This window comes from Narcine bancroftii, chromosome 5 (assembly GCF_036971445.1).
Source record: "Narcine bancroftii isolate sNarBan1 chromosome 5, sNarBan1.hap1, whole genome shotgun sequence".
Lineage (NCBI taxonomy): Eukaryota > Metazoa > Chordata > Chondrichthyes > Torpediniformes > Narcinidae > Narcine > Narcine bancroftii.
The window spans coordinates 69,325,775-69,337,871 of record NC_091473.1 but is presented as its reverse complement, the minus strand read 5'-3'; the positions used below and the strand labels follow the sequence as shown (position 1 = coordinate 69,337,871).

The following is a 12,097-nucleotide window of genomic DNA, read 5'->3' as shown; positions in this document are numbered from 1 at the left end:
AGAATTGAATTAAATGCTTTTTGTATTTCAGGAGCTCAGTCTGAGGTGGATTACACCGAGAAATTAAATTTCAGTGATGAGGATGAGGGAAGTCCCACAGAGAAGGACAAAAGTGAAAACTGGTATGATTTATTTTTGTAATGATGGGGAAAAGTCTGATGGCCAGCGAGAGATTGGGTTGTATTGAGTGCCTCTGCAGTTTTATTTCACAAGTTCTCTTCCACATTGTCCTACTATGTAGTAATTAACTTGCCTAAGCTTTTCCTACACTAATGTTTAAATCCACTTTTGTGGATACTTATTTCTTAAAATTGCAACACTGATCAAAGTTGGTAGAAATTCTGTTCTACCATTCAGAAGTTTGCCTACTTCTGTAGTGATTAATAATATTTTTGACATTCACCACCCATTTGTACTCGTGTAAGAAGGTATAAGCGAGTTTTTGGGAGCAAATCTGGGATTTAGAATTTAAAGCAGACGGAATAATGCCTTTCCATAGTTTAACTTGGCATAGTTGAGATCCATAGTTTTTCTTAATTTAGTAATATTATTTACCACCTTTGTATATCTGATGGATATATCTATATACAACTGTTGTATATCTATATACAACTGCTGCAATAGCAACAGGTGACATTGAAGTTCTTTCTCCAAAATGTCTTGATTTGATTTTAAGCTCCTTGGTGTTTAAGGCCTACTTAGGGTCTTTTAAATAACTCTGGTAAAATTATGCCTATAAAATGGTTGAAATAGATTATTTAAATAAGATAGAAAAAAATAGATGCAACTACGAAGTCTTTCTCTTTTCATTGTTGAAACCAGTTCCACTCTCTTAATATATTTGTTTATTCACATTTTTCTTGATGCATAATTTCATTTATTTTAGATCAAGACAGATAGTACAGAACACTTCATCGTCTGTGTGCTCCAGTTACAGAATATTTGAAACTTCTCTCACTCTTATTTCAGTACACAGTCCTTTATCTGGACATCTAAAATCTGGAAAGCTCCAAAATCCGGCAAGTGGGGAGAGAGACTAGCAGGGCGAGTCGGTGGGCGAGAGACCGGCAGGGCGAGTGGAAGGAGGGTTGGGGGTGGAGATAGCAGCACAATTCGGGTGGGTTTAAATCTGGCTTTCCGAAATGCGGAAAAATCCGAAATTCGGAACACACTGTCCCCAAAGGTTCTGGATAAAGGATTGTGTACCTGTATCTACCACTTTTTCTGAATCAAGGTCCTCAATGGAAAAGCACTCCTTGCTGTTATTGTTTGCTTTGAAGCCTTTTTTCAAACCAGTGATGTTCATAAATCTCCTTTTTTCCACTAAATTTTCTTTCGCCTTGTTAAAATTCATCACTTTTATAAAATTCCAGTAAAATCTCAACCTTTCTATTTAAATCTTATCTATGATGGGTTAGAATGAAAATTACTGGGAAATATTCATAGTTGTGCCATAAATGCCATAAACTTGTGTTTATTGGCATTTTCTAATAGATTTCTTGAACAGTTCTGCAAAACACTGCAACTGAAATTTTAAGGGCATTCATGCTGAAGATATTAAGCACTATTTTCCTGAATATTAAAGCCTAAGTCTCATTTCAATATTAACTTTTTAATGCAAAACAATCCTGTTTTGTATTTCTGAAGAAAGAATATGGTTTGATCTTATGATTCTATTTCTGTGGGAATTACCTTGTGTAAAATTTGTCCAAAGTTTTCACAAAGTGAAAATAAAATGCAAGAATTGCAACTCCATGTCATCCTTAGAATTTGACATTTGCTGGACAGGATCATGCCCTAAAACATTCTTCTCACGTTACCAGAGATCCCAGCCTCTGAATAATACGACATCGCTTCAGAACAGAGGAGAAATTTCTTTTGCCAGAGAGTGGTGAATCAATGGAAGTTGTTGTCATAGATGATTGTTTAAGCCAAGTCAATGTATATATTTAAATCAATGGTTGATAGGTTCTGGATTGGTATGGGGTAACGATTATCGGGAGAATGCAGGAAAATAGGATTGAGGAAAAATATATTGGCCATCGTTTAAATGGCGGACCAGACTCAATGGGCTGAATAGACTAATTCTGCTCTGTCTTGTATCGTTCAGTTCAGACAAAACTGTGGAATAGATTATGGCTTTCATCGATGATTTCAAAGCTTCCGTGAACCAGTCTTCAACCAATTCTATTTGAATTCTCTTAATGTTAAGATACAGTTGAGAGCACTGACTACAACAAAGGGTATGGGACCAGAAAGCATCCCAGAACTAGTCAACTAATATAGCACTGACATCTACACGGCTGTTGGGCACAATTCAGCAATGGCATTTGTCCAAAATTCATCTATGCATTCAAAGACAATCTGAATACAAAAACAGGAGGATCAATTCCTATTTCATTGGAATCGAAACTCCACTCTATTTGGCTGCTTCTGCAGAACTCAGCGACTTCTTCACATTTATGATATCTTCAGTCCCACCGACCCCAGCATCTGCCTTGATACCTATTAATCTCCCTATTCTTGCCGCCACTGGTATCTGCCCAGAAGTTCTCCCACCCCCATGGGCCTTCTCCTAACTCTCTTTCCTTGATTGTAGTGATGGGAAATTGGAGGAAGGTTGTATTAATCACCACGAATATAGAGTATTTAAGTTGACCAAAGAGTAATTTGCTATGGGACAATAATTACTTCTACTTTAGCTATAAAAACAAAAGATAGATAATAAAGTATAAATCCTCATGTTTGCTATTCTTCATTTGTCATATGTTTTATATACTTAATTTTGTTTATATTTTTGAAATCTTTTGTATTTTTCTCTACATTTCACTCCTGCATCTGCTTTCCCTGATCACCTTGCTGTTCAACAATATCAACAATAGTCTTCTCTATTTGCAACTAGGAAATCTGATTTCCCCTCCATTGAAATAGCTAACATTTTGTTGTGTTTTAGTTAGAAACTTATTTTCTGTTCAGTGGTTTGAAGAATTTCTTAGTTTTAAAATAAGATGTTAATACCATTATATGGAAATGCACCAAATACGAAGCTGGAGGGGAAAGGTTTCCACTGTGGAAACTGCCTAGTAGGTTTAGTTTGGATTACAGTGTTTTGGAGAGTACTGAAATTTTATTTATTTGGTTACAGTGATGAGCTGACTGCCAAAGCAGGAAGTTCAGAATCAAGAACTTCTGAGAGTCATGATGTCCGGAAAGAAATGGAGTGTCCTCTTGGTAAAAATTCAGTGGTTGAGCGTGCAACATTACAGACACCTCCACTATCACAGAACAACAGCTCTTCAAATAGAGGCCCACATTCTGATGGCCAGGTAGACAAGTTCAGATTTCGGGTGTGAGAGGAATTTTAGTATGTTGACAGCTCCATGAAAGATGTGCATTTTTGTATTTCTTTCTCTGCTCTGGAGGCACTTTGAAGGTGATAAAGCACAAATTGAATGAGCCCATCAGTATGTTGAAATATTCTCTGAACTTGTGTAATTTTTAAGCTATGTGTTTTCATTTGTATGCCATAAAATTTTTAAAACCATTTCAAATGTTACTGTTAATGATGAAAATCATTCCACATAGCCTTTCACAATGTGAATGTGATTTGTTGTTTTTACTTCCAGTCAAGAAATGTTTTGATTCACTGATTATAATTGTAACTATTTCTTTGGCAGTGCATTTGAGAATGAAAACAAAACGTGTGTGTTTTAATCCAGTATCGACTATACTCTGCAGAAATTGGATTACAAACTAACCACAAGGCGATCTGGTTTTTGAATAAGAATAGATGTTCAAATTTACATTTGAATTGAAAATTAAAAAGGAATACAAATGGAGTTGCATTTGGCCACCTGTAATTGTTAAGAGTAAAACAGAAATGTTAGCCTTTCAACCCAACATGTCCATTCAAATTAAGTTACTAATCTGAGTTGGATCCATTTCCCTTTGTTTGGCCCATATCCCTCTAAACCTTTCCTACCCATGTACCATTTACATTTCTTTTAAATATTGTTATCGCATCTGATTCTACGCCATCTCTGGCAGTTTGTTCCACATAACCACTACTCTCTGCATGGAAAAAGTTGACCATTCTTTCCCTTCTCTCGAAGTCCAGCTCTTTAGCTTTAGACCATTCACTTATCTGTGACCCTCATGTTTAAATACAACTCTACAAGGTCACCCGTAGACTCCTATACTCTAAGGAGAGAAAAACAACAGCTAATGGAATTTCTTCTATATCTTAACTCCTCCAGTCTCAGTAACATTCTTGTGAACCTTCTGTACCTTTTCCAGCTCAATAAGTAGGCAACCAGAATGTATGTTGCCACAAACACTTGGATTCCCATCCCATTCTTCATAAATGTCATGGTAGGTAACATTATTATGTAATGACTTCTGATGTCATGGGTCATTGAACTGCAGGTATAAATATTATTAATTTCCATGTTGGAGGATTGAATTGCTGCTGTTTTAGGATGCAAGGTTTAGAATTAAATTCTGATGATTGTTTACCTTGTAGGATTTGGGGCCAACATTATCACAAACTGCGACACGTGACTTGCGAGGACCAGGAAATGTTTCCATTAATCAGAAACCTGCTCTCCAGGTAATTAATAGAAACCACTTGGAAAAGAGGACATATTAGAATTAATGTATTAGATATTTTATTCAGTAAAATGATGTTAATTTTAAGCAACAATTGAACAACATTTTTCTTTTTTCCCAATTAAACTAAATCATTAGCATTTGCCTCCCAGTCGTCAAATTGGGCCAGGAAAGCATCCAATCAAACCTCTGTTACCTAGTGATGGCGATGAAGCATGGAGACAAAGAAGAAAGGCATCAAGTTCTGATGTTTCGGCTGCAGTTGAAAGAGCTAGAAAAAGGCGCGAGGAGGAGGAACGGCGAATGGAGGAGCAAAGGTTGGCAGCTTGTGCGGCAAAACTAAAAAAACTTGATGAAAAGTTTGGAATTCAATCTAAAGAGAAAAAAGCAAAGGAGAATGAAAAAGAAAACTTGAGAAGAAAGGAAAAGGAACAACAGGAGAAGGAAAAGGAAGAACGGCAACATAAAGAAGAGGAGACAAAAAGGGAACAGGCAGAGGCCAAAGAACAGTCAGAAGTGTCAGAAAAGTTTGAGAACAGTCAGCAAAGCAAAGAGGATCAGTTGCAGACCATTGAAAAAGTAGAGAAAAGTGAGGAGATAAAGGAGCAACCACTGGAAGAGGCCACTGAGAAGGCACAGCCTCCAGAGACTGAAGAGGCAAAGGAAAGCCAACAGGAAGAGGAGGAGGAGGAGGAGGATATGAACGAAAGGGAGGCAGAGATGGAGAAAATCAAGAAAGAGTCATGTAATGAGTCTGTTTTCAAAGACCAACAAACTGAAAGTGAAAGCAGCACTCAAACTGAATCAGGTATTTCATTGTATTTTTTAAAAAAATTCAGTGTCTTAATTGCTCTCTGGATTCTTTTCGTTTCCAGCTTCAGATTTTGTTTTGATAATGGTTTAAGATTCATTGTCAATTGCCAAAATATCATCAGTTTTCAATCAGTTGCACGTTGGACGAGCAAATGATTAATTTTTTTTAAAAAAGAGCGTAAAGTCCCTATTATCCACCTATGGGGATTGCGGATGCTGGAGATGTGAATTTTTCGGTTGACTGAGACTCATTGTTCCTATGTCTATTAAATATACCTGCATGAAGAATACACTGTTTAAAAGATTATATAAAATGTTAAGAAATTTGAAAAAAAAATCAGTATTGTGGTCTTTAAATATGTAAAGTTCACTTTAATCAAGTAATTCCTGTAACTTCCAAAGTTTAAATTTAAACTTGAACCCTGGTCACTGTAACAGCATTGTGCTAGCTGCTATGCTCACTGTGCCACCATCATAATTAACTCCCTTCCCCAATTTTACAGATAAAGTTTTATGAATTTACTTAATGCTAAATAAAATTAAAGACTCTTACCAGGCAGAGATAGGGAGACACTTGGGGAGTGTCACCCCAGCAGTGAGCCTTATCAGATGGTTTTTCAACCTGGGTGCTGCCATTTCATTCCATTGCAACTTTATTCAAACAGCATCTGCAGGCGGAGCATGACCAGGGCACTCCACTGGCTGAATATTTGCTCCCATCTTCACCAAGGCAATGCGACTCACGTCCGCACAAGTGTCCCGGTCAGCCCCTCGTCACACCTTCCACGTGCTGACAACCTGGCTCACCTCCACACAAGTGTTCTGGTCAGGCCCTCGCCACACCTTCCTTGTGCTGACAACCGACTCACCTCCACAAAACTTGCGCTAGCGAAAAGAATGCTTGTGAATTGAGGAGAATTGCTAATTCATCAGGGCAAGCCTGAGCTTGCTTAACGATGTCTCAGCATTCCCCTGTGGAGTCCCATCAACCCAGTTTCTTTCATTTGAATTTATTTATTTCTTCAAATTTTTTTTTACCAGTTTGAGTTTCTGGTTGATTGAATTCAGGATAATGGGGGTTTTGCTGTATTAATTTTTTGTCAATTTCTGTTAACGTTGAGCTGTGCTGAAATGAAACCTGATACAGATGCCTAATCTTTTCTCCAGGATTCAAAAAAACTGACAATTTTTTCGGTAGATGACATTACACATAAGTAACGTTAATTTCCCATAATGAATTCTGTTTTCAGAGGGAAACCCCATTGTCCCCATCCCTGCCCACATGGGTGACCCCTCTTACCTTCAGTGGAAAGGTGACTCTTGGCCCCCAGCACCCAGTGGGAGAGAAGCGGACAGCAGCTGGCTTAATGTGGGAGCAATGGCCGTCTTCTTTACCCATAATCCCCCATTGGCCTGAACTGCACTGGCAGACGAATAACGAAGACGACCATTGCTCCTGCATTAAGCTTTCGCCGCGATCTGGTGCAGCTCTTTGTAAACTCCAGGCTCAGCATCACTGCACTCCTGCTGCTGTATCGGGAGTTAGATGGGGGGGGGGCGGGGTGGGGGGGGGGGCGCAACAGATGGTGCTGCTAGGGTGTGCCTGAGGGTTGGCCCAATGAGCAGCTGGAGCGCCTGAAAGCAGCCAGCGCTCGGCTGCACCACCCCACTCCTCCTGCAGGGACTGATATCAAAATGATTCCAAAATCCAGAAGATTCTGAACAATGGCAGGTGACCAGTCCCAACGATCCCAGATAAAAGGTTAGGCATCTGTATTTGGGGTCTAGAGCAGGGGTGGCTAAACTGCGGCTCACGAACCACGTGCAGCTCTTTGACATGTAATGTGCGGCTCGCAGCAATACCTTGCATGCGGGGAGGGTAGCTGTCGGCAGCGGGTCACCAGCTGACTGTCAACAGCCTGCCCGCTGCTAGGCACCTGAAAGCTGCTAGCTGCTTTGCCTAATAGTGCCCTCCTCTCACCCTGAGTCACCATTAGGGGCAGCTTACAGAGGCCAGTCACCTGTCCGGCATCTAGCATTTGGGACATAGGAGGAAACCAGAGCACCTGAGAGAACAGCACTTCTGCAGGTAGAACATCCAAACTGCACATAATCCGCACCAGGCACCACTCAAGACTTGTCGGGGATAAACCTATAGAAAGGAACAGGGCCTTCAACCCATGGACTGCACTGACTCTGATGCCAGACTAAACTACACATCTGTTTGCATGTGGCCTGCAGGCCCTATTCTGTGTACATGCCTTTTGATTGTCACTGTTTTATCAGCTTCCACCTTTTCCCCTCATGGTACATTGCAGGCACCCACCACTATGTGTAAACAAAGAGTCTTGCAAATTTCCTTTAAACTTTACACCTCTCACATTAACCCTCTGCTCTTTAACAGTATATCGGGGCTGGGGCGGCCAGTGTGGGACGTCGGGGCTGGGGCGGCCGGCGTTTGCTCCATGGCACCTCACCCTGCTGCGGACTTTTCAGGTGGCAGAACAGCGCCTTCAGTGCTGCCACCTGAAAGGTCCACACCCACAAGGCAACTGAAAGGTCCACACCCACAAGGCTCCGCAGCCACATTTCCCAGGCAAAACCACCTGAAAGGGGCTCTACAGGCAAATTATCTGCGTCCGAACACCTGAAAGCGGCAAGAGAGAATAGCTTAATGTTTGGTGTGTAGACTTGATTAGAAAAAAAATCTCTTGCAAAATTGCTCCCTTTGAAACAGTGCTTCTTCACTATCTGCAGTGTATCAGCATTTTGTAAATGGAAGATTTGCAAGACAAGGATTGGAAAATACTTTCCCCAACAAAACTACCAGTGGTGGGCAACCTCCTGCGCCAGCTGCCCCAACCCTGTAGTCCCGCGCCAGCTGCCCCAACCCTGTAGTCCCGCGCCAGCTGCCCCAACCCTGTAGTCCCGCGCCAGCTGCCCCAACCCTGTAGTCCCGCGCCAGCTGCCCCAACCCTGTAGTCCCGCGCCAGCTGCCCCAACCCTGTAGTCCCGCGCCAGCTGCCCCAACCCTGTAGTCCCGCGCCAGCTGCCCCAACCCTGTAGTCCCGCGCCAGCTGCCCCAACCCTGTAGTCCCGCGCCAGCTGCCCCAACCCTGTAGTCCCGCGCCAGCTGCCCCAACCCTGTAGTCCCGCGCCAGCTGCCCCAACCCTGTAGTCCCGCGCCAGCTGCCCCAACCCTGTAGTCCCGCGCCAGCTGCCCCAACCCTGTAGTCCCGCGCCAGCTGCCCCAACCCTGTAGTCCCGCGCCAGCTGCCCCAACCCTGTAGTCCCGCGCCAGCTGCCCCAACCCTGTAGTCCCGCGCCAGCTGCCCCAACCCTGTAGTCCCGCGCCAGCTGCCCCAACCCTGTAGTCCCGCGCCAGCTGCCCCAACCCTGTAGTCCCGCGCCAGCTGCCCCAACCCTGTAGTCCCGCGCCAGCTGCCCCAACCCTGTAGTCCCGCGCCAGCTGCCCCAACCCTGTAGTCCCGCGCCAGCTGCCCCAACCCTGTAGTCCCGCGCCAGCTGCCCCAACCCTGTAGTCCCGCGCCAGCTGCCCCAACCCTGTAGTCCCGCGCCAGCTGCCCCAACCCTGTAGTCCCGCGCCAGCTGCCCCAACCCTGTAGTCCCGCGCCAGCTGCCCCAACCCTGTAGTCCCGCGCCAGCTGCCCCAACCCTGTAGTCCCGCGCCAGCTGCCCCAACCCTGTAGTCCCGCGCCAGCTGCCCCAACCCTGTAGTCCCGCGCCAGCTGCCCCAACCCTGTAGTCCCGCGCCAGCTGCCCCAACCCTGTAGTCCCGCGCCAGCTGCCCCAACCCTGTAGTCCCGCGCCAGCTGCCCCAACCCTGTAGTCCCGCGCCAGCTGCCCCAACCCTGTAGTCCCGCGCCAGCTGCCCCAACCCTGTAGTCCCGCGCCAGCTGCCCCAACCCTGTAGTCCCGCGCCAGCTGCCCCAACCCTGTAGTCCCGCGCCAGCTGCCCCAACCCTGTAGTCCCGCGCCAGCTGCCCCAACCCTGTAGTCCCGCGCCAGCTGCCCCAACCCTGTAGTCCCGCGCCAGCTGCCCCAACCCTGTAGTCCCGCGCCAGCTGCCCCAACCCTGTAGTCCCGCGCCAGCTGCCCCAACCCTGTAGTCCCGCGCCAGCTGCCCCAACCCTGTAGTCCCGCGCCAGCTGCCCCAACCCTGTAGTCCCGCGCCAGCTGCCCCAACCCTGTAGTCCCGCGCCAGCTGCCCCAACCCTGTAGTCCCGCGCCAGCTGCCCCAACCCTGTAGTCCCGCGCCAGCTGCCCCAACCCTGTAGTCCCGCGCCAGCTGCCCCAACCCTGTAGTCCCGCGCCAGCTGCCCCAACCCTGTAGTCCCGCGCCAGCTGCCCCAACCCTGTAGTCCCGCGCCAGCTGCCCCAACCCTGTAGTCCCGCGCCAGCTGCCCCAACCCTGTAGTCCCGCGCCAGCTGCCCCAACCCTGTAGTCCCGCGCCAGCTGCCCCAACCCTGTAGTCCCGCGCCAGCTGCCCCAACCCTGTAGTCCCGCGCCAGCTGCCCCAACCCTGTAGTCCCGCGCCAGCTGCCCCAACCCTGTAGTCCCGCGCCAGCTGCCCCAACCCTGTAGTCCCGCGCCAGCTGCCCCAACCCTGTAGTCCCGCGCCAGCTGCCCCAACCCTGTAGTCCCGCGCCAGCTGCCCCAACCCTGTAGTCCCGCGCCAGCTGCCCCAACCCTGTAGTCCCGCGCCAGCTGCCCCAACCCTGTAGTCCCGCGCCAGCTGCCCCAACCCTGTAGTCCCGCGCCAGCTGCCCCAACCCTGTAGTCCCGCGCCAGCTGCCCCAACCCTGTAGTCCCGCGCCAGCTGGCTGTCTGGTAGCAGGGAGTTGGGACAGCAGAGAGTTGGGTCGCCGACTGATTGTCATCAGCCCGTCCCCTGCTAGGCACCTGAAAGCTGCTAGCGCTTTCAGGCTGCTGCTTTCAGGTGCCTGGGGGAGCGCTCGGAAGTGGAGAATACATCTCCCCAAGGTGGGTTGAGTAAGTACATCTCGGGGACAGGTTCTCTGCTTTCATGTGACCTCACAACAGCCGCATTTGGGTATTTTAGCCAAGCCAAAGAGAGAGAAAAGAAAGAAGAAGACATTCTGGTATTATGGCAACCTGTAACGATAGTGTTAGTGGGTGTGGCTTGCTATCGCTTGCTACGGCTCTCAAACATCTGAAGTTTATGGTATGCGGCTCTTATGTTAAGTGAGTTTGGCCACCCCTGGTCTAGAGGAATATAGTTGTATAGTATAGCAATGGGTCTTCTGGCCCACTATATCCCATACCTTTATGCTCTTCGATGTGAATCTTAATACCTTGCATTACACCTACATTTTCTATGCATGAATGAAGTCTATTGGAGTCCACCACGTAGAAACTGCTATGTATAAACACTTTTCTCTCTTGAATATAACACCCTACTATCATCTGTCTCTTGTCTATCTCCATCAGGACACCCCTTGGCCTCCTCCATTCCAAGGAAAATAAGGCTCTAGTGGTGCTGGAACTTTAATGTAACTTGAGTTAGACTTTTGTGTATCTCATTTATAAAGCTTTTTTAAGAAACTTGGAACCATAGAAAATTATGGCACAGAAATGGGCTTATTTGGCCCATCTAGTCTGTGCCAAGCCACTTTTTGCCTTGTCCCACTGATCTGCACCCATTTCATAGCCCTCCATACTGCTCCATCCATGTATCTATCCAAATTCTTCTTAAAAATGTTAAAAATGAGCCGCATTCACCATTTCAGCTGGAAGCTCATTCCACACTCCCATCACTCTGAGTGAGGAAGTTCCCCCTCATGTTCCCCTAAACTTTTCCCTTTTCACTTCTAATCCACGTCTCTGGTTTGTAGCTCATCTACCCTGAGTAGAAAAAGCCTATATACTCTATCCCCCTCATAATTTTAAACACCTCTATCAAATCTCCCTTCATTCTTCTACACTCCAGGGAATAAACTCCTAAGCTGTTTATCCTTTCCCTGTAACTCAGTTTCTGAAGTGCGGGCAACATCCTAGTAAATCTTATCTGCACTCTTTCTATCTTCTTGATTTCTTTCCTGTAGTTAGGTGGACCAAAACTGCATACAATGCTCCAAATCTGGTTTCACCAATGTCTTATATAACTTTAACATAACATCCTAATTCCTTTACTCAATACACAGGCCAATATGCCAAAGGTTCTCTTTACAACCCTATCCACCTGTGACGCCACTTTCAGGGAGTTGTGTATCTGTTTTCTTAGATCCTTCTGTTCTACTGCACTCCTCTGTGCCCTACCATTTACAGTGTGTATCCTTTCTTGGTTTGTCCTTCCAGAATGCAACACCTCACACTTGTCTGCATTAAATTCCATCTGCCATTTTTCAGCCCATTTTTCCAGCTGGTGGTCCAGATCCCTCTGCAAGCTTTGAAAGCCTTTGATGTGCACAAAGCCTCCAATCTGCAAACTTGCTGATCCAATTTACCACATTATCATTGATATTGATAAACAACTATGGTTCCACCACTGATCCCTGAGGCACACCACGTGTCACAGGCTTCCAGTCTGAGAAGCAATCATCCACCACTACTGTCTGGCTTCTCTCATCCAGTCATCGTTGAATCCAGTTCACTACTTCACCATGAATACCTAGTGTCTGAACCTAACCTCCC

The 12,097-nt window shown here is 45.9% G+C and overlaps 1 protein-coding gene across 13 annotated transcripts in view; it reads left to right on the top strand.

Moving 5' to 3' along the window:
* prrc2c (proline-rich coiled-coil 2C) overlaps positions 1-12,097 on the top strand; it is a 102,234-nt gene that overhangs the window by 35,477 nt on the left and 54,660 nt on the right. For 12 of the 13 annotated variants that reach the window (XM_069937747.1, XM_069937758.1, XM_069937749.1 and 9 more), the window contains exons 9-12: positions 32-122; positions 3,146-3,326; positions 4,523-4,609; positions 4,747-5,416. In XM_069937747.1, coding sequence (XP_069793848.1) covers positions 32-122; positions 3,146-3,326; positions 4,523-4,609; positions 4,747-5,416 — 1,029 coding nt within the window. The remainder of the gene's footprint in view (positions 1-31; positions 123-3,145; positions 3,327-4,522; positions 4,610-4,746; positions 5,417-12,097) is intronic. The other variant, XM_069937757.1, reaches the window with a different exon arrangement.